Source organism: Abrus precatorius, unplaced genomic scaffold (assembly GCF_003935025.1).
Source record: "Abrus precatorius isolate BTA unplaced genomic scaffold, Abrus_2018 Scaffold10, whole genome shotgun sequence".
Taxonomy (NCBI): Eukaryota; Viridiplantae; Streptophyta; class Magnoliopsida; order Fabales; family Fabaceae; genus Abrus; species Abrus precatorius.
Genome location: NW_020874292.1, coordinates 23,347,223 through 23,369,956, shown reverse-complemented (window position 1 = coordinate 23,369,956; position 22,734 = coordinate 23,347,223). Strand labels below are relative to the sequence as shown.

General features: G+C 30.2%; 2 protein-coding genes across 3 annotated transcripts; both read left to right on the top strand.

The window, feature by feature from the left end:
• Positions 1–238: 238 nt before the first annotated feature.
• Positions 239–9,251, top strand: LOC113862274 (DNA-directed RNA polymerase II subunit RPB2). The gene is made up of 25 exons (XM_027495366.1): positions 239–663; positions 744–965; positions 1,059–1,349; positions 1,449–1,646; positions 1,990–2,054; positions 2,144–2,230; positions 2,314–2,434; positions 2,534–2,578; positions 2,658–2,795; positions 2,900–2,972; positions 3,123–3,199; positions 3,300–3,407; positions 3,494–3,610; positions 5,178–5,333; positions 5,415–5,519; positions 5,622–5,747; positions 5,827–5,904; positions 5,982–6,077; positions 6,161–6,276; positions 6,357–6,426; positions 6,539–6,592; positions 6,684–6,827; positions 7,027–7,326; positions 7,743–8,165; positions 8,295–9,251. Exons 1-25 carry the CDS (start codon positions 409–411, stop codon positions 8,412–8,414), a joined length of 3,585 nt encoding a protein of 1,194 aa, XP_027351167.1. The 5' UTR covers positions 239–408; the 3' UTR covers positions 8,415–9,251.
• A 6,993-nt stretch (positions 9,252–16,244) lies between these two features.
• On the top strand, positions 16,245–18,620 carry LOC113850332 (E3 ubiquitin-protein ligase RMA1H1-like). 2 transcript variants are annotated; one of them, XM_027480846.1, is made up of 2 exons: positions 16,245–16,436; positions 17,655–18,620. In XM_027480846.1, the coding sequence occupies exon 2, from the start codon at positions 17,701–17,703 to the stop codon at positions 18,403–18,405; it is 705 nt and encodes a 234-aa protein (XP_027336647.1). In that variant the 5' UTR covers positions 16,245–16,436; positions 17,655–17,700; the 3' UTR covers positions 18,406–18,620. The 2 variants fall into 2 exon arrangements, with proteins under 2 accessions (XP_027336647.1, XP_027336639.1); XM_027480838.1 differs by lacking the exon at positions 16,245–16,436 and adding an exon at positions 16,750–16,874 and having other exon boundaries at positions 17,655–18,405.
• The last annotated feature ends 4,114 nt before the right edge of the window (positions 18,621–22,734 follow it).

The window sequence follows — 22,734 nt, the reverse complement described above, 5'->3', positions numbered from 1 at the left end:
ATTAAAATTATATATTTTTAAAATTAATAAAAAACAAAAAAGTAAGATTAAATACTTTTAAATTGTCAGACCATGAATTCAAACATACATATGTTTTCGTACTTATTTATATTATTTATTTAACGGTTCAGTGTCCGGTTCGACTTAGGAGTTCCCGGTTCTCTACGTACGGGAAAGTCAAGTCCATGAGCCGCTCCTCTCCCATATAAAAGGGCCACTCTCTCACTACATTTGTCTTGAATGAATCCAAACCAAAAAACTTGGGTACTGCTTTGCTAGGGTTTCACTTTCACTCATAGCACTTTCATTCTTTCCTCTTTTCTTAATCCCAACACTGAACAAAACAAAATTTAAGAGCCAAAAACTTTAATTCAAACCTAACTTAAATTGTAAAGGAGAAGAAGAAGCATGGATTTGGAAGAGGAACAAGAGTATGATCAACAAATGATGGAAGAAGAAGACGATGACGAAGAGATTACCCAAGAAGATGCCTGGGCAGTGATATCCGCGTATTTCGAAGAAAAAGGTTTGGTTCGTCAGCAACTCGATTCCTTCGACGAGTTCATTCAAAACACTATGCAAGAAATCGTCGATGAATCTGCCGACATTGAAATTCGACCTGAATCGCAGCATAATCCCGGTCACCAACCCGATTTCGCCGAGGTAGGTTTAAATACAACGTCACCATCTTCTTCTTCTGCACTGTGATTGTGAGTTTAACGGTGAATTGCGTTTGTTGGCAGACTATTTACAAGATCGGGTTCGGTCAGATTTACTTGAGTAAGCCAATGATGACAGAGTCTGACGGAGAAACTGCGACCTTGTTTCCGAAGGCTGCTAGGTTAAGAAACCTTACATATTCAGCTCCTTTGTATGTTGATGTTTCCAAGAAAGTCATAAAGAAAGGACACGATGGGGAAGAGGTCACCGAGACTCAGGATTTCACCAAAGTTTTCATCGGCAAGGTCGCTCTCTCTTTCTCAATTCGCCATTTAAATAGTTGCTGAGTTTTAGTTTCATTATTGAATGCTCAATGACTGTTTTAATTTGTTGGTTAGGTTCCTATAATGCTTCGGTCTAGTTATTGCACGTTGTATCAGAATTCGGAGAAGGATTTGACTGAGCTTGGAGAGTGTCCGTATGATCAAGGTGGGTATTTCATTATCAATGGGAGTGAGAAGGTTCTGATTGCTCAGGAGAAGATGAGCACCAATCATGTCTACGTGTTCAAGAAGAGGCAGCCTAACAAGTATGCCTATGTGGCTGAAGTTCGTTCCATGGCAGAGTCCCAGAACAGACCCCCCAGTACTATGTTTGTGCGCATGCTCTCTCGAACTAGTTCCAAAGGGGTAATGCAAATTACTGTGGCCTTTTTCCGCAAGTTGTTATTTTAGGTTATATGTATCATGAAATGAGATGTCTTGAGTTTATGCATTTCAATCCTTCAGGGTTCTTCGGGGCAATATATACGTGCCACTCTTCCTTACATTCGAACGGAAATTCCCATTATTATTGTGTTTCGAGCATTGGGGTTTGTTGCTGATAAGGACATACTTGAACATATATGCTATGATTTCTCGGATACTAAGATGATGGAGTTGCTTCGTCCTTCCCTGGAAGAAGCATTTGTAATTCAAAATCAACAGGTGGGTTATGCTATTATATATTACTTGCTTTTAGCCGAGTTAATACTAGTATATCTAGAATTTATAATAATTTCTAGTGAGATCATTGTTCGATCCCAGCCCATTTCAGTCTCTGACTATTCCTTTCATATATTGCAACATGATTTCTTTCTTACTGCTTTCTCCTTCCATGCGGTGTCATTTGATTTTACAGTTGAATGATTATTTCTTTTTATTTTCTGACAATTCAGAACTATTATTAGTGAAATATTGTATTATTTGATGTGGAGTTTTTTTTTATACTCCCATGTATTTAGTATTAGACAATTTTGTTATTTTTCTAATAAATTTATCTCCACTGCAGGTTGCACTTGACTACATTGGAAAAAGAGGAGCAACTGTAGGTGTAACCAGGGAAAAGAGAATTAAGTGAGTTGAGTTGGATTTCTATAAAATCTGAGGATGATTTGTGTGTACCCTTTATTGAGCAAAGGTTACACTTATATCATAATATGCAGGTATGCTAAGGAGATCCTTCAAAAGGAGATGCTTCCTCATGTTGGTGTTATAGAATATTGTGAAACCAAGAAAGCTTACTATTTTGGGTAAGTTCGTTCTTTCTCAGATATTGTGATTTCATTTCGATGACTTGGTGAGTATTTATTATATCATTCCCATTCCCCCACAGATATATTATTCATCGGCTACTTCTGTGTGCACTTGGACGGAGGGCTGAAGATGATAGGGATCACTATGGTAACAAGAGGCTGGACCTGGCAGGTCCTTTACTTGGTGGACTCTTTAGAATGGTTTGTTTCTCTAGTAGTTGACTGTGCCAAACATCATTTGTCTTGTTATGCAGTAACTTTCTGATTCTGAATTCCTGGCTACTGTAACTTGTGATGCAGCTATTCAGAAAGCTAACTAGAGATGTCAGGGCTTATGTACAGAAGGTATGTCTGACTTCAAAGCAAGTTTTTTGCTATATTCATTCTCCATTCCCTAAACTGTTATACCCCATGAATGGTGCAGTGTGTTGATAATGGGAAAGATGTTAACCTACAATTTGCTATCAAAGCAAAAACCATCACAAGTGGACTTAAATATTCACTTGCTACTGGTAATTGGGGGCAAGCAAATGCCGCAGGGACTAGAGCTGGAGTTTCACAGGTTTGAATATGATTTTTTTGCATTCTTCTATGATTCAAGTAACAGTCTTGCTCTTTGTCTTCTATAGAGGAAATAACACTTATCTTTTTAATCTTCTGTTTTAGGTGCTAAATCGCTTAACTTATGCATCCACTTTATCTCACTTGCGAAGATTGAATTCCCCCATAGGGCGTGAAGGTAAAATTGCTTGCATAAATTAATACCATTAATGCAATATGGTAGTATCCCTCCTGTTTCTTTAGATTAATTCAGATTATGCAGCATTGTTTTTATTATTTTTATCTAAATTGCAATTTTTAATGGTTTTTCCTTCCTCTTCTCTTTCAGGGAAGTTGGCCAAACCAAGACAGCTGCATAATTCACAATGGGGAATGATGTGTCCAGCAGAAACACCTGAAGGACAAGTATGTGTTTTGCTTTCCAAGCATACTCCTGTATTACTGCTTGTTATGAGAAATTCATTTTTTTTCCATGGCATTTATATGTGATTGGACCATTATACAGGCCTGTGGATTGGTGAAGAATCTGGCATTGATGGTTTACATCACAGTTGGTTCAGCAGCATATCCTATTCTGGAGTTTTTGGAAGAATGGGGAACTGAAAATTTTGAGGTGCTTATGGTTTTCATACTTAAGTTAATTTTTTTTTTCTATTTCTCTATGTTGTGTGTTTAAATTTCTTTATTTTCCCACCACAGGAAATTTCTCCTGCAGTGATTCCCCAAGCTACCAAAATTTTTGTAAATGGTTGCTGGATGGGTATACATCGTGACCCTGATATGTTGGTGAGAACTTTGAGAAAGCTGAGACGTCGGGTAACTATTCATTTCACTTTCTGATTTATTTTGACAGCCAAGAAAGAAATTGTGTTTGAATCATTGAATGAAACTGTCGGCAAATAGCAATCCCCACGCCACTCCCCCAAAAAATTAATCATAAATCATGATTTAGTAATAGTATGCATAACAAGTGGAAGCCCATGTTGCATTTGTTATCTTGTGCATTTGCATCCCTTCTCATGAGGTGGATGATACATGATATTATATGCATAACTTTCTGGGTGAGATATATGAAGTTGCTGACAATTCTGGCATAGATGAACCATTTGACAGATAAGATAAATGATAGTGAGTGTTGAATATGAAGAACCAAAAGCCAGAAGCATCATAGTTTTCGATCTCAGATAGTGGTGCATAATGGCTGACCCTAAAAGTGCTATAATGGTATAGGGGCATAGTGGGACAGCTGCTACTCTGAAAATTTTCATACAGATTACATAATTTATACTATATACATATAAATGCTTAAAAAGTTAAAAAAAATCAAAATTCATGACATATTCATAATTTATAATAAGAAGTCACAAGTCTTAAACAAAACATTCAAGTAAATAGCAAGGAGAGAGAGCTTAGACAAAATAATTAGTCTGTGTCTTTGGGAGACAGATGTGAAAAAACCCCTTGGACTTGAGAGAACAAAAAATTAGATCAAAGAGAGCACTCAGATAAAATAAATAGAAAAAAAGAAAAGAAAGCCCATGACCAAAAAAACACAGAAAAAGATAATTGAAAAATGAAGATGAAAAGGAGAGAACAGCGCCCAGCAGGACAGTGAGAACCGAGAACAAAAGGGAAAACACGGCACCCAAAATGCAGAATCAGTGAACAGAGAGCATGGGTTAACCAGAATGCACCAAGTACTGACTGGAAAATACTAGGACATGGTTGGAAAGTTGTTGAAGAGCAATATGTTGATGAGTCACATGGTCATTAGAGGGGCAGAGACTAGAGAGGAGAGTGCAAAAATCAGAAGTGGAATGGATTGACATTTCTTGAGAACCCTTTTGAAACCCATTTTATTGCGACATGAAAACCTCAAAATACCCCCAAACGAACATTAAAAAATTAGGGAATATTTGAGTTTTTATCATCTTCCACATTGCGGCCCTGGTGTGCTTAACACTGCAGTTTTTGCTGCTATAGCAGGGGCAACAGCCATGACACTAAAACGTGACGAGATGATGTGAGAATAGTGGCCAGTTGCTGCAACAAGACGCAATGCTGCTATAGGACAGTATTGACCACCTAGAGAAGCAGTAATTCATTTTTTCTGTTTTGGGTCCACAATTTAATCCCAACAAGACCAACTGTGGTTGCATATTATGAGCGCCCACACGTTTATCAGAGTATTCACTATTCATTATATAATAGAGCATACCATAGTAGGGGTAAATTTTTCTGTTTTTTTTATTGATCACCTTTTTACCGTCCCATCTGAATGGTCATTATTTATTGATTTTCTTCTTGGATTTGATTGATTTAAATTGATTGTATGTTACACAATGATAATTGTGTGGTGCTAATGGTTCTTCATGTGGTGCAGGTTGATGTTAATACTGAAGTTGGGGTTGTCAGAGATATCCGTCTCAAAGAATTGCGTATATATACAGATTATGGTCGTTGCAGTCGTCCTTTATTCATTGTGGATAAGCAAAGGCTTCTCATAAAGAAGAAGGATATCCATGCTTTGCAGCAGAGGGTGAGCCAGTAGTAACTGTATCATATCTTAGGAACTGATATTGTTTCAGTAATTGATTAACTTGTTATTTAATTTCTTCAGGAATCCCCTGAAGATGGTGGATGGCATGATCTGGTGTCCAAGGGCTTTATTGAATATATTGACACGGAAGAAGAAGAGACTACAATGATTTCCATGACAATTAATGTTAGTACTATAGTTCTAGATTTGAGAAGTGTATACACTATACAAGTTCATTAATGCAAATCAAGACACTGAAAAGAAAATGATTGTTGAAAAATGCTATAGGATCTTGTACAAGCTAGGATCAATCCAGAAGATGCATATTCTGATACTTACACTCATTGTGAAATCCACCCATCTCTGATTCTTGGTGTATGCGCTTCCATCATACCATTTCCTGATCACAATCAGGTAAATATGTTATATTTTGTGTACTCATTATGATTAAAACGTGTCATTCTTCTCACTTACCTTTGGCTGGTGTGATCAGTCCCCACGTAATACATATCAATCTGCAATGGGAAAACAAGCAATGGGAATATATGTTACCAACTACCAGTTTCGAATGGTACTGTTCACCCTTTTTTTAAATGATTAATGTGCCTGATACTGGACTGTACTTGATGGTTTTGCTCCATTACTTAGGATACATTGGCCTATGTGTTATACTATCCTCAAAAGCCACTGGTCACTACAAGAGCCATGGAGCATCTTCATTTCCGTCAACTCCCAGCTGGAATTGTAAATTCTTGCTTCCTTTATTTATATTCATTTTGTCATCATGTTGATAATTAAACATTCTAATATGTTTACCCCTTTTGTAGAACGCCATTGTGGCCATTGCCTGTTATTCTGGTTATAATCAAGAAGATTCTGTGATCATGAACCAATCATCAATAGACCGTGGATTCTTTCGGTCTCTGTTTTTCCGTTCGTACAGGTCTGTGTGCTGTTCATAATTCGACATTCATTATTTTCGATTGACATTTGTTTGATATGTTATGCTTTTAACTTTTACAGAGATGAAGAGAAGAAGATGGGAACCCTTGTCAAAGAAGATTTTGGTCGTCCAGATAGAGCTAACACCATGGTGAGGATTTTGACTTTGATGGTGAATTAATTTTGTTTGCAATTTTATCCCACTAAGAGGGAAAATGTTGCTTTGCGTTCATGGTTCATAATAAACAATCTCCATTTTACAGGGTATGAGGCATGGTTCTTATGATAAGCTGGATGATGATGGCCTTGCACCCCCTGTAAGCATATATGAATTTATGCTGTCAGTTGTCGCAATATGAAATTTTATTAATTTGATATGAACTGACATAATTTGTTACTATGAAATAGGGAACAAGAGTGTCTGGTGAGGATGTTATTATTGGGAAGACCACTCCAATATCTCAGGATGAGGCACAAGGACAAGCTTTACGTTACACAAGACGTGATCACAGTATAAGCTTACGCCATAGTGAAACTGGAATTGTTGATCAAGTAAGATTATCATATTTACTTTCACATGTTACGGATTGAGTTTGGTGTCGATGTTACGGGAGCTTAACTTAATAAATGGGAGGTTTTAATTACAAAATAAGGAGTTGCTTGACAAAAATAAAATGTCTATATCTCTATAAAATCCTTAATTCTTTGCATTACTTTTTCATTATTGGATTCTACTGTTGCCTAATTGTAGGTTCTACTGACAACAAATGCTGATGGGTTGAGATTTGTGAAAGTAAGGGTGAGATCTGTTCGTATACCACAGATTGGTGACAAATTTAGTAGTAGACATGGTCAGAAGGGGACAGTTGGTATGACTTATACACAAGAAGACATGCCCTGGACTGTGGAAGGCATTACTCCTGATATTATTGTCAATCCACATGCTATTCCTTCTCGAATGACAATTGGTCAGCTTATTGAGTGTATCATGGGGAAGGTGGCAGCTCACATGGGAAAAGAAGGAGATGCAACTCCTTTTACAGATGTTACAGTGAGTAGCATTTCTTTCATCCAATTTTCTTTCATGTAACAACTAAATTTTTGTTAGAAATTGGAAATACTCCCATAATTAAGCTACTTCAGTTGCTTCTATTGGATCTTGCTATGGCAGTTTGTGTTCTGGTGTTATGTCCTGTGAGAAAGCTGTTATGCCTATAAAAAACTGTCTGCCCAGGACTAAGCAATATGTCATTCCCTATTTAACTGCAAACCTTATCATGTGGTTTACTAGAGACCAAAGGACAAGTGTCTATTATGGTGTGTGAATTATATCTTTTATAAAAGGCTTCAGTAACATTGATTCCTCAACATATGATAGCAGAACTCTCGTTTTGTTGGTTTATCTCAAGACACATCTTTGATCGTATTTTTTGCTCTGTGAATTCTATCTTGTACTGCTGAAATCAGGTGGATAATATCAGTAAAGCTCTACACAAATGTGGGTACCAAATGCGTGGTTTTGAGACCATGTACAATGGTCATACAGGGAGGCGTCTCAGTGCAATGATTTTCCTTGGCCCTACATATTACCAAAGACTGAAGCATATGGTTGATGATAAGATCCATTCTCGTGGACGGGGTCCTGTGCAGATCCTCACAAGGCAACCTGCTGAGGGACGCTCACGTGATGGAGGTCTTCGATTTGGAGAGATGGAACGGGATTGCATGATAGCTCACGGAGCTGCTCACTTCCTGAAAGAAAGATTGTTTGATCAAAGTGATGCATATAGGGTTCATGTGTGCGAGCGCTGTGGGTTGATAGCTATTGCAAATCTCAAGAAGAATTCTTTTGAGTGCAGGGGTTGCAAGAACAAAACTGACATTGTTCAGGTGAATGATCATTTTATCTTTACTTGTAGTATTGTCCGCTAGTCCATAGCTATGTAGGTTTATCTTTACAGGTGAATGATCATTATATACAAGGTTTTGTCATTTGTTGACTTCTGATTGTCTGTGTAGGTTTATATTCCTTATGCTTGTAAACTCCTCTTCCAAGAGCTAATGGCTATGGCCATAGCTCCTAGGATGCTTACAAAGGAAGTCAAATCTACGAAAGACCATAAGAAGAAAGGAGCCTGATGAACTTAATTGAGCATAGACGCTATTCTTATCTTATCCACGCTTCCACCTCTTGGGAATATGGAGCACGTATGATAATTTGATTTTCTATTATTTTTCAAGACTGATAAATTACGAGATCAGGAGCCTTTCAAGTATTGGAAAAGTCACGAGCGACTAGTTTGGACGACAGTTCTTTCTGTTTTTTCCCCTTTCATCTGAGGTTTGATATATATATATATTTTTACATTTTTCTCTTTTCAAGGTTGCTCGGCTCCTAGCAAACTAATATTGACGGAGGCAAGCATTGTATATATAATGGAAGAGTTGTTTCTGACCACTGGAAACCCGAAAGCTTGTTTCTTAATTGCTAAGCAGATATGGGTTAGCGAAGTTTCGGTTGGCTTAGTCTATATTGAGAACTTCAGTAAAGAGTACACCTTTTATTTTATTTTAGATTAGGGGTTCTATAGAATTTGAAAATGGAAACCCTTCTTTATCTTTATTTGGTGTAACTTCTTGAGTCAGATGAGAGGAAACCTTCACGACCGATTTTGAAAGGGGGAGATCCTATTGGATTGGATACATCCAAATTTTTCTTTTGCTGGGCTCCGCATTAAATGTTGTAACGGTTACTTGGTTCTTAAAATGTGTTTCCAACTCACCATCAATTCCAGCTCCAGTTTGATGAATAACGTTTACGTTGTATAAAAGAAGTTATCTAAATTGGATTCTTTGAATCATTTGCAATACTTGGGAACTGACTCTGGTATGTTGTACTTCTCTTAACTCAGAGACGCAATGATAGTATATAAGTTCAATTCTTGTACAATTTAATGAAATGAGATAATTTTTTCGACAATGCACTAGACTTGAGTGAGTTTAATAGATCATTAGCAGTCAGTTTTCATGCCAAGATTTCAGTCAGGATTTTCTGGTTATTGATCCTGAAAGACCTAAGATTCTGGCTCAGTTTTTACGCGACCTTTTTTTTCCCCATAAATGTGATTTAAGAAGACTTGTTATTTGAATGAGTGCCACTTTTGTTCTACGGATTGTAAGTATCATTTACTTTAATTTCTGACATTTAAAATTTTATTCATTTTAACCCTTAAATTTATTTCTTAATGTTAATAACAAAAATGCAGTGAAAATGCCTGAGATGAATGAATTTTTGTAACAATTTAAAAGTTCCGGATTAAATTGGAAGTTACTTGAATCTTAAAATCAAAGGGAAAGTCTGCTCGAATTCAATCACTTTTAAATTGACTGTTAGGTTTATAGGAGCGACTCAATAATTGTCTTCCATTCATCTGAAAATCGTTAATTTGGTTCTTTTTTCTTAGTTCAGTCACTTCAATTTCATTCATTTATCTGACCTAACTTCTTCCATACAAGATTGAGTGCCTTTTTATGGTATATGTGGAGTGGAAGTAGAAGGTGGATCTTGAGTTTATGATTTTTCTAAAGTGAAAAATTGGGAAAAAGTGAAAAAGCTTAAACTTTATTTATAATTAATTTGAAATTAATCATATTATTAAAAATTTAGATTTAAATTAATATTGACAGAATTTTATTTTAGTTTTTACTTTACATATTTTTTTCACTTTAAATATTCTTAGTGAGAGAAATGTCGTGTCATATAACAACGACACAAGTCTTGCTTAATGCAAAAGTAAAAGTCCTTAGACTTTAATATTATCCTCTAAATATTTTGTAGTTACATTTTTTTATTTGAAAACTTTTTACTATATAAACATTGTTGAGTTTGCATTTTTGCAAACATTGACCGGAGCAATTTAAAAGAAATTTCTATCATATTAGCAAAATTTATAATTATTTTCAAATTAAAAATTTATAATAAATTTTTAATATATCAGTTAGTTTTGTTAGTTAAATTAAATTGAATAGTTATATGTAACAAATTTATAAATTATTTAAACTTACAAAAAGTAAAAGAATTTGTTTTAATTTTACTTGAAATTAATTTGTATTAAAGTATTATGTGGAGTTGTTATTCATTTAATAGTATTTTTAAAATAAAAAAAAGTAGAATTGTTATTGTTGTATATTAGAATGATAAAAAAATTTAAATGTAAGTGTGACTTTTGAAGAAAACAAAAAATTAATTCAAATAAAATGAGGGATAAGTTTAGTCACAATCATGTTATTTTTATATTATTTTTATATTTTTTTAGTTGATATAAGTGGTAGACAATACAATACTTTGAATATATGTAAAGATGAAAACATTAATTGCATTATATGTGTTATGTTTGGTGAGAGTTCTTTAGTACCTTCACATATGTTGAATTTATATTTATCATTTTTATTGCTAAATGATATTGACATTTTCAATTGTGCAGTTAGACTAGGTATACTTGTGATTATTTGTATTAAAATATTGTATAATGAGAATTAAAATTGAGGAAATTATAGGTATCCTATATAGTTTGGACCACTGTGGGTAGAAATACAACTTTAAATCTATTTATAAAATTCAAATTAACAATTATGTCATTGATCATTAGGTGAATAATAAATTTAAATTATTTCACTGGTTATTTTGTTCATTTGGACAATGTTGGTAAGCATTCTACTTTTGTAAACCCGTAATAGACCTAGGGCACATTTTTATATGGTGAGTATAGTAACACATTGTTGATTGCTACGACATGAGTAAAATAACTATGTCTTTCAAATATTTGTCATTGTTGAAAGAAAAACTTTGTTAGCATGAAGAAATTTTTAACTATAATTTGTGTGTGGATTAATTAAAAGATAGGTATTTGTTTAATATTTGATCACCATCAAAGTATAAAAAGATGTAGTTTTAAATCCATACATTGGGCGATAACCTTCAAATATATATAATATTTATTTCATTTATCATGTTGTAAGCAATTTCAATCATTAATTCAAAATTATATTTATTTTATTAATCATTTTACAATTTATAACTAGTTTGTTATTTATTTCTAAGCCTAACAAAATCACAATATCTTGAAGAATAACAAAAAACTCTTAGGGAGTGGAATGTGTACGTCTCTAGTCTCCATCTCTATTAATGTAGTGATTGAGGCTAAATTCAATGAAAAATAATAAAGTTAGAAAACTTCAACCAAATCCACAACATCTAAAGTGGGAATGATATTAGTTAGAACACCTTAAGCTAATAAGAATAAATTGACTTTTTCTTCCCTTCAGTACAAGGTGATCACAACCATCCCATAAATTTTCAAGACATGAATACTCTAAAATTGCAATAAAAAGAGATCCTCTAAGTCAAGATTAATAACCATTTTCTGTCTTCAAATGATGTCATTTGAATAAAAGTTTAAATAGTAATAATTAACTAATAAAATTTTTTAATAACAACTTAATTTTAATAATTATTATATAACTTAGTATTAATTATTTTGTAAATACAAACTACTATTTTTTAAATTAATAATAATAAAGTATCATTTTATCCCTTTATATAGGAAAAAAGAAGTATCTAACAAATTCTTAATATCTAAATACAAATAAACTAATAATTAATAATTAAATCACTGCACTCTATAATAATTATAATAATAAAAATACTAATAATATTTATCTACCAATAATGATAATATAAATTCAATAATACAAATACTAATAACAACTATAATCCTTATAACTAATACAAACAATTAATTTATTTGAAGTAAAATGATTTCAACTATATAATAAATTCCTAGTTTCTCAATACTAATAAGTAATAATTAATTAATAATATTCTATATTTAATAAATATAATAATAATCATAATAATTTTCCATAATAATATAATTGTAATAATAATTTTATAATTATATTCATAATAATAATTATTTTTAAAAGAGAATCATATTAATATTATTTCTATATACAAATTACTAGCTTTAAATTAAATAAAAAATACTAATTCTTTTTAAAACTTTTCCCGGTTTAAAGTATTTAATATTTATTTTTTGATTTCCTCAACAAAAAATTATTTAATATTAATGAATTCAATTTTTTTAATTTTATTATTTAATTTATTAACAATAAATTACTATAACAACATATTAGTTTAAAATATTTTCTATATCTAAAAACAAAAAAAAAAAAATTAAAAATTATTTAAAAATAAAATATATAAAGAGAATAAAGATTTTCACTACCAAAAAAAAAAGATTTTAACAATCTAAAAAATAAATTTACAATTAAACTGAATCAAATTTATTAAAAAACCAAAATATAAAATAGTAATACACAAAATAGAATCATACTTCACAGTAAATACAAAATTGATTGTACTAATATAATTGCCGCTTAAAAATAAGAACTAAAAGCTAATTTATTTTTGAAGTGTAATGATACAAACAAGGAAGAAGAGAAGTTAAATTAAATGAGGAAATGGGGTAAAGATAGGTGTCTTACCACTGTTGCCCTTTACATTAATTTTGCAATTTGGTTATGAACCGTTGAAATTCACTACAAACACAGAAATTATTTTTAAAAATTTTATATTTTAATAAATAGTTCTTATAAAAATAATAAAAAATCGCAAATCACAAATAAGACATAAAACACATTTTATCTTAACATGCTTAATAAGTCCGACATTGTAATCATTACCTTTGATGCTTTGCCACTTTTCTCATGCTAAATATGTTTTCACAACCCGACAGGGGGAAAAAAAGTATTAAAAAAAAAACGTTTTCATGAGATTCTGTGGTCTTTTGTTTTTCGTGGGATTATTGTGTTTTACTTTTTGATACTTTATATTTTTGGAATTTGTAATTAGTTCGGAGTGTGTTATATTTTCACAAACTCTTGATATTAAAATATAACTATTTAATTCAAAATTATTTCTCAGTTGAAAACTATCTTAATAATTTATTAGATAATATTTTTTTTATTTTCTTTTGAATTTCACTTTTCCTTAAAGGGAGATTTAGACCCAACATAATTTTAAAAGAAAATTTGTATTGAGACTTATTTTGATATAGATTGAGTTATTATTGATGTTTTATTCTGATAAATTAAGTTTTTTTTAGTTCAATTCAATTAAGTATGATGAAATTTAACTCACATAGATTTATTAAAACATCTAATTCTTGTTAATTTTATAAATAATTTGTGATTTTAAATTAATTTATATTTTTAATTTGATAAAATTAGTATTTGTCATCTAACTTAAAAATTAAATTTGATTTTGTGGTTTAATTTTATTTTAACTTATTTTAATCTTTTAATTTTAAAAAAAAATTTAAATAGGTTTTTTTTCTAATAACAACATTAATTTCATTAATAATTTTTTTTCCTATTACATGTGCTATTTTATATTATTTATCATCTTTTTGTTTAAGTCTATGCATTGTTTATTATTATTTTTCTCCCTCAAATCTTTTATTTGGTATAACAAACACATGATTTTTACTTGATATTGCATTTTATAGCCAAAACCTTTTCTAAAATGATATTTTTAGTGCAATTGATTAGATTTCTTTAACCCTCTTTTCTTTTTGTAAACAACAAAAAATGAAAAATTTCTCACTTCTACATCTCCTTTCCTGATCACCAAAATTTAAATTAACTTTAAATAACCAATATCTACATTATATTCTAAACAAGCAAAATTTAAAATACTTCATCTACTAATTCCTTAAAAAATCTCACATTTTTTCTCCTCCATCAAACTCACAAATAAATAATCCTACATGAAAACACAAACTTCCTTTAATTTTAATTTTCACCGTTTTTCTAAATCTCAATAGTAATTAATTAGAATATTTTTTTTTTACCTAATCTTTTCCCATCTTGCACGGACCTAAAGAAAAAAAAATATAATTAGAAATTTGAGGAAAAAAATGATGAACAATATACATACCTGTATAAAATAATACGCGTGATTAAAAAAAATCTATATTTTTAAATTTTTTTACCTATTATTAATATATATATTTTAAAATTTATTATTTAATAGATATTATATAGAGTAAAAAAAAATCAAATATAATTTAACAAAAATTAAGGATATGAAATGTAGTTTATCCTAATTTAAAAAATATTCAAAAATTAAAAGTAATTTTAAAAAAACTACACAGGTCCATTTTTTGAATATACAAGAGAGTTAGAGGAATTTTAAAGTTAGGCTAAACACTAACTTAAACCTTGTTTGATTCAGCATCTTGACAAATTTCTATAAAATAAAAAAATTAATATAAAAAATTCAATAAATTTTTTAGAAATTAAAAAAACTTATTTTTTTACTTTTAAAGAAAATAAATAATTAAAAGAACTTTTAATCCTTTTATAAAAACTTTTCAAAAAAATTATCTAAATAAAACCTCATGAATCGAAGAAAAACAATATCATACCTAACAAATATTTCTATTAAAAAGATAATTGTGCTGTAATGCACCTTCAATTTGTGGAGTATACATGCCTTCTGTAATCCTCTAAGTAGATTTATATTTTAATCTTATTTTCAATTTTTATAATTTCAAAATTATTTTTTTATCTTCTCTTTCAAATTCGACATTACTCTCTTTTCTCATTATATCTACTCTACTTCATCTTATTCTGAAGCCTTTCTCTTTGCTAATTCAAAAGAACAACTTTATTCACGTTCTTTGGATGAAGAAGAAATGGAACAACGAAATCTAAACTGATGAGTCATAAGACAACCAGTATCACGAGTCACTGAAAAGGTAACTAATGTGGATGAAGTCATGGCCATGTAACTTTGAAAGTTCACACAACTTTGTCTTTATTCACGTAATCATATGACTGTTAAATAATAATTTATACTACATAAACAAACACATTTTTTCACCCAACGCGACACCAATTACAAAAAATGCTAATAGCTTAATATCAATTATATCTAAAAATATTAATAAAAATTTAATTTGTGTCGAATATAAACTAAAAGTTTGTATAATATGATTAAAACATTATTTATTAAATTTTATCTGAGTAATAATATGAAAACATAAAAAAATATCTAACAAATATATCAGGTTAATAATAGTTTAAAGTTGTGACATAAATTTAACAAAGTAAATTTTACTTTCGAATGGCATGATCTTGAATTTTGATTGAGTATATATTTACATAAAACTCTAAGCTCTTCATTTATAATAATTTTAATTTTATTAAATTAATTTTACGAAAAATAAAATATAGTGATTTACATTTAAATAAAATATTTAAAAATTATTTTAAATAGTATAGTTTAAAAATAAGTTTTGACGTATAATTATGAAAAGACAGTGAATTTTATATTTTTTTTATCCATTTTTTAATTGAATTTATTATTTTTGAAGTGTACATCAATAAATAATAAAACAAACGATATAATAGGACTCTTTTTCACTGTTTATAACGTTATGACATTAAAAAAAGTGCATGGTATGTGAGAAATGCAAGAAATTACTACGAAGAGTGAAATCAAAATACGGAGAAACAAGGAAATTATAAAATTCTGATGGAAACAAGAGTGAAATAAAAGAATGAATCCAGCAGAAAACTAGAAAAGAAAATTTAAAGATGATAAAGAAAAAGTAAAGGGAAGATAAGGAATTAAATATGCGAAGTGAATTCCAACACAAACTCACCAACCTCAACGTAAAAGCAATTGGGATTTGCGAGATAGTTTCCATATATTATTGTTAAATGTCCTAAAAATTTTAAAATTTTGTTTACTTAGTTCTTAAAATTAAATTTGACCATTTAAAAATAATCATTTTTCTAAAAAAATTACTATATTACAACTATAAAAAATATATTAAATAAAATATTTCCATTAAGTTTAATATTTTCCAAACATTTACTTCCTCCCTCGTAACTGGAGTTGTTCTCCACTGAATGTACTTTTTGTAGAAAACAAAAAATGTGGAACTGCTTACCTTTTTGACTCGCTCCCTGAGTAAGCATTTCCCCGTAACTATACATATCCATACTCACACTCTGTCTTCATCTCCTATTGAAACTCCTCAAGAAATTTCTCACATAGCCAAAGCAGCCAAAGCCGTTCCCTTTTTCTGGGTGTGTTTTCTTTTCCTTTGTTATGCTTTTTTCTCTCTTGGATCCCATAATCTTTGCTTGGAGAACCTCCACATCCATCACCATGATGAAGTTTTTTTTTTTTTTTTAACCTTTGCAAGCTCTTCTTTGTAAATATATTAATGGGTTCTATGGATGGTCTTGTTTGATTTAATTTGTATTGTGTAGATCTTGTATTTTGGTTTGCTTTTGAACATTGACCTTTATTGTTTGTGTAGTGGGCAATGATGGACCCTTAATTCACCAGCTGAAAGGCTGAAACTCAATCACTAATGAGATTTGTTGACTCAGTGGTGCCCCATTTTCGTTTCCTTGTAATGCTTTTTCTATTATTTTGGAATTCCTGGTAGGCAATATGCAGATAAGCATGTAGGAGAGGGAGACATAAAAGGCCAATTTTTATGGACTTTCTGTTTTTGGGTTATGGACATCAAGCAATTATTGTGAACATTGGTTTCAACGTTTTGAGCTAGTGGTGCATCTCCACTGCTTGCCTTGATCTCCGATATGGTGGTTGGTGTTTCATACAATCACATGACCATGGCATCTTATAGGAGACAAGTGGATTCCGAAGAGTTTTAGCTGGGGGAGACAAGTGATAGAGTCATGGTTGTATGCCTACATGCATTTTTCCACTATTTTTGGTTTCTTTTTCTCGATACGTAAGCCATTGTTGGATAGATCTGATGTGCCTTTTGCTTACTGTGGACCAGAGGAACCATAAAAGTTCTGTCACTTTAGATTTGACCATCTTTGTTACGCACTTGGTAGAAATGAGCTTGGTTTACTTGCTGTTTTGGTTGAGAAAGAATTTGAAATTGGAAAAGTATGCGTTTGTATGCATTAATGGTAATACTTTATTGGCTAATATAGCTTATGAACGAGTTTATTTGGTTTTGATCTTTAGTCCTTGGTTTGGTGAGTGGATCTCTTACTTATTTAATACCCACCTTGAAATCCATATCAAGACAATCTCTTTCTTGTTCCAATATATTTAATAACCACCTTTAATAATCTCTTTCTTCTTCTATTGGCATTTTCTTTTTCTTGCTGGACAACAACTTGGTGAAATCATAATTGGTTTATACTTTCAATTCCCATTGTTAGTTTCAGTTCTTCTTGACTTCATCTATCAAGTTGATTCCCCAGTTTTTTGTTTTTTTAAGTTTGTATTAAGCTGGTTTTCTCTTGCATATCCAGGGTTAGAAGCGTCACCGAAATTGTGAAAAGGATTTCCTTGATTTTCATGGCATTTCAGGACTACTTTTCCCAGGAGTTGAAAACCATCCCAAATGCTGTGGCTGAGACAGAAAATTCCAATGGTTGTTTTGATTGCAATATCTGCTTAGACTTTGCACATGAACCGGTAGTGACCCTATGTGGGCATCTTTACTGTTGGCCCTGCATCTACAAGTGGCTCCATGTTCAAAGTGATTCTCTAGGACCTGATGAACACCCTCAATGCCCTGTTTGCAAGGCTAACATATCCCATAGCACAATGGTTCCACTATATGGCCGTGGCCAGGCCACAGCTGAAGGGAAAACATCCTGTTGTGATATCTTTGTTCCACCAAGACCACCTGCATCAAGTGCTCAAGCTCTATTGGCAACATCATCTCAAGATGGTCAACAACTTCAATATCGAAATCCTTATCAGGGTCAATATTTCAGCTCATACCAAGATGAGAATGCCACTTCACAAATGCTCAATCTTGGTGCCACCGTGAGTCCAGGATCCCACCACCACCCTGTGGCTGGGATGTTTGGAGAGATGGTTTATGCTCGCGTGTTTGGCAACCCAGAAAATTTGTATGCATACCCGAATTCTTATCAGCTGATGGGAGGTAATAGCCCGAGATTGAGAAGGCAAGAGATGCAGGCAGACAAATGTTTGAACAGAATTTCTTTTTTTCTCTTTTGCTGCTTTCTTCTTTGTCTTATTGTCTTCTAATTGAGCAGTTGAGATTATTTTCTATCTCTCTTTCTCTCTATAGTATACCCTGTAAAGAAGCATGAATGCAAACTTGATAGATTGAGCGAATTATCACTGGCTGAAGACCTTTTGTTCTTCTACTAGTACACAATATTAGACTTAGTCCAATGTGAGTACTTGTACCATATAAGCTTGATTGGAAGAGATTATGGAAAACTTCTGACTTTTATTGTTATTATTTTTTCAGTTTATTTTAGTAAGATTTTTGGTATAATTTATTAAAATAAGTTATTTTCAGCATATATTTGTTAAAACAAGTTATTGTTTAAAAATACTTTATTGGATAGAAATGTGATACGTTACATAGTTTTGGAACTGAAGAAATTATAGGAAGTAGGAATGATCAATTTGCCAGAGTAGAGTATTATGATTGGTTCATCCAATAGATTAAAGAAATCGGTTGAACTCCCTCTGAGATTCCTTTATATTTAGGTCTTCAAGTAATCCCATAGAAGTAAAGAACGTTGACTTTTAACGTCTACTGCAACTTAACTTTTAACTAAATCTGTGCTTATTATAGTATACTTTGAGAGTGGTTAAAAGAGATTATTTAACTCGTGAGACAGTTTATGATCTTTATATAAGTTTATTTTAATGAACTTTATGTTAAATTTGATAAAAAATTATTAAAATATTTAATTAAAAACTTAAATATGATATAGGTTGTTTGTAATAGATGTCTATAAATATTTTTGTTAAAAAATAAGTTTTAAAAGTTATAAATTTATGATTTAGTCTTGTTGTTAATTTTTTTTTTATTAAACGTTGAACTAGTTGATAGAAAGTAAAAATATTTATAAAAATTTATCATAAAAACCTACATTTATAAGATCTAATAATATATTTAAATTTTAAATAAAATAAATAATTTTATTAGCTTAAAATTTTTTATTTTAAATATAAATAACGTTAGGACGACGGTGCCAATTGTTTGACGACTCTTTATTGCACAAAAAGAGAGGTACGCGTAATTCACTGATTATCTTGGTGATGAATGAATAAGATTTGGTTCTTGAAGCACTGTCACTGTACATGTTGAATTTCTTGAAGGTGCTACGGGGTTTGAAACAAACCGATGATAACGGGTAATAATGGAGAGGAAGAACGCTAACAACACGTCTTCTCTTACAATTTATTTCAACACACTGTTGAGTGACAGTCGATAATTTTTCTTGGGTATTAGAGGTCACTTACAGTATAACAGTGATAGTGGTCTAGTGTTCGATGAATTTCCAAACACTTCAACGTCTGCCCACAAGCATTGACCAAGAAAGAGTATATGCCTGCTAGCTGCCACTAACACATTTTTTTAGCAATTGAATAGATTAGGTTATTCAACATGACAATAAGTCTGATAATATTAAGAATTCTTAAAAAATTCTATGATAAATAAGTTAATTATGATTAATAGATTTGAGTCTAGATAAGTAGATATAATAAATAATAGTTACTGATATTATAATATTTATATTCATATATCATATTAATGTTTATAAAATAAAAATATATAAATACATATATTATAAACATATATAAAACTACAACTAAAATTTTTATATAAATAACTTTGTTATAATTTTATAGGTAAATTTTTATTAAGATTTGATATTTTATTTTTTGATAAAAAAATAAACAAATAAACTACGAAGTATATAAACTATATATAACTAAAAGTATAATAAAACTCTAAAATGAGCTCGATTGTCTAATGAACAATACAATATATAAATATATAAGAGAAGCTTTACAAGAGATAATAAATATCTTGCAAAATAGGTGTATATAGACTTTGATATGTCGTGAAATACAAATGGTAAGTAATCCAATTTTTAAGTGTTATAAACAAATAACTCAATATCTTAGAGGTTTAAATATGAAATGTGAATGAAATAGATTAAGTTAGTAATTAAGCTAAGTTTAGTTCAATCAAAGTATCATACTGAAAAAAAAATCATAATTAAGCTAAAACATAAAATTATATCTCAAAATGTTACATACCTTTTTAGTACTTTTCAAAAGTGTAGAGATTTTTTTGGGTTTGGTTGAATAGTCCATAGTAAATTGTCTTTCATATAATTAGCATTTATGTTTTGAATCTATAATCTAAGTTCATCCTATAAAATATCTCACAAAAATATACCTACAAGAGAGATATTAACTATTCACATATTATAAATACTTAAGTCACAATATTTTTTAAGAAATGTAATTTTGTCTAAATCAAACATATGAATGTTATAACCTAAATTATTATAAGACTAAATAAAATTTTTAACTACTTAATTGATATAATGACAAATAGATTGAGATAACAACCAAATTTATATGAGACAAAAAAAAAAGAAGGAGCTAAGACAAATTTTATCAACTCTATTAGTTAGTTTCCCTTTCCAAACTTTTACAATTTTGTGCATTTTTTCGAGTGAAAGAGTAAAAGTTGTTTAATTTAGTTTATCTTTGACTTTAAATAATTAATTTTATTTATAATTTTATATTTTATTTGAGGTGTTTTTAAAATTTTTTTATTTTATAATAATATCTATGCTTTAATAGTTTTTAAAAAGTATTTAAAAATAATAATTAATAAATTGTAAATAAAAAATACAAGTAAAAATATATAGATATGGACAAAATATGAAAGTCAAAGTTATTATCAAATAAATATAAAAGTGGATATGAATAAACTTTTAAACTATGAATATTGAAGCAAATATTATAATATTTTATTTAATGTTCTCTCTAATTAAAATAAATAGTTTAATATATCATATTTATGTTGGATCAAATTTATTTGTCAAATAAATTAAATTAATTTTTAATTTATTAGATCAATTTATTTAAATAAATAATAAAAATTTATTATTGTGTTATAATATTTTGATATTATACATTTATTATAATATTAAAAGTTTAAATTTGTTAGTTTACATATAATCCTATCATTTGATTTAAAGATATGTCAATATACAATTGAGATTTAAAAATAAAAATAAAACCTCAAGTAATTAAATTTTAGTGATTTTTAAAATATATAAAAAAATAACTAAACAACCGTAATGTCCGCAGGTATCGAAGAAAGAAAAAGTAAAATAAAAAAAAAATTCATTTCACTCTTTCAAAAAAAATATTTTATTATATAAAAGTATATATTAAATAGATCCTTTGTCTTTTTCTACCATTTCTTTTCTTCTACGCATAGTATTTCTAATCTATTATTTCACAATAATAATATATATTTTTAAACATAAAAACTCAGTGCAGAATGCCTTATCAGATTTGTCCGCCCGATTGAAACATGGGCACTGTACGAAATAAACTATGATTCAATTAATTTGATTTCAACTGTTTAAGAATACTACAAACGGCAACTAAGTAGTATAAAAGTTAGGCTGTGTGAGTTACTATTGGTCGTGCTTATAGCTTTGAAACTGCATATAGCTTTATCTTTTGTTATTCTATGCTATCTCCACTCTGCTAATGAAGTTTATATTTAGAAAACTGTATATGATGAAGAAAGTTGTGATAATTAGTTAAAATTCCATTAATAGTTAAATAATTGTTTGTATTGAAAAAAAAAATCAGTCTATATAGAGCTTGTAACTTTTTACTAATGAAATATAACTTTTAATTTTTATTCTCATAATTAATTACTGTCAAACTTAATCTCAATCAAACAGTAAACTGTACAGTAGTGCATGTGAACTCAATATCCAATTTACCATAGTGGACTTGAATTAATTAATTTTACTAAGAAATACACGCTAAGCTGATATAAAGATACAAAATGTGTAAATTATGAAACAGCATATTTTCACGTCTAAAATAAAAATTGAATTGAAATCCCATGTGCATCATAGATTTATTTGAGCCAAAAATCCTTGGTATCCTTAAAATACTCAATCCACAAAATTATTAGTGCCTGCTTTTCATACATTGCATATCAGTGACAGACACTGTTTCATCGGATACTCTCCAACTACTCCTAAGACAGATACGATGCTAGGTTGGAGGTATACACTTGGAACCTAGCAACCTATTTATGTTAACGTTAGCTGTGTATATGTTGAATAAAATAAAATACACTTGACATGTAGCACCACTCCCAAGTCTTAACCTTATCCAAATGAATGGGTCCCTCACTAAAGAAGTGTAAGATTGCAATGCTATCCTAATGATGCGTCAGAACTTCGAAGAAACTTAAAAGCACAATGCATATGAACAAAAAGAAAAGGCAAGTAAGGTGAAAGCCATGTGCCACCTTGCTGCACATAGGCCAGTTGATGTTAC

Bases quoted from the DNA above. Each gene is read 5' to 3' on its own strand.
- LOC113850332 (XM_027480846.1), top strand. From the start codon at position 17,701: ATGGCATTTCAGGACTACTTTTCCCAGGAGTTGAAAACCATCCCAAAT.
- LOC113862274 (XM_027495366.1), top strand. From the start codon at position 409: ATGGATTTGGAAGAGGAACAAGAGTATGATCAACAAATGATGGAAGAA. The intron at 3,611-5,177 runs GTAACTATTCAT...CATGTGGTGCAG, and splicing joins TGAGAAAGCTGAGACGTCGG to GTTGATGTTAATACTGAAGT. The intron at 5,748-5,826 runs GTAAATATGTTA...TGGTGTGATCAG, and splicing joins CATTTCCTGATCACAATCAG to TCCCCACGTAATACATATCA.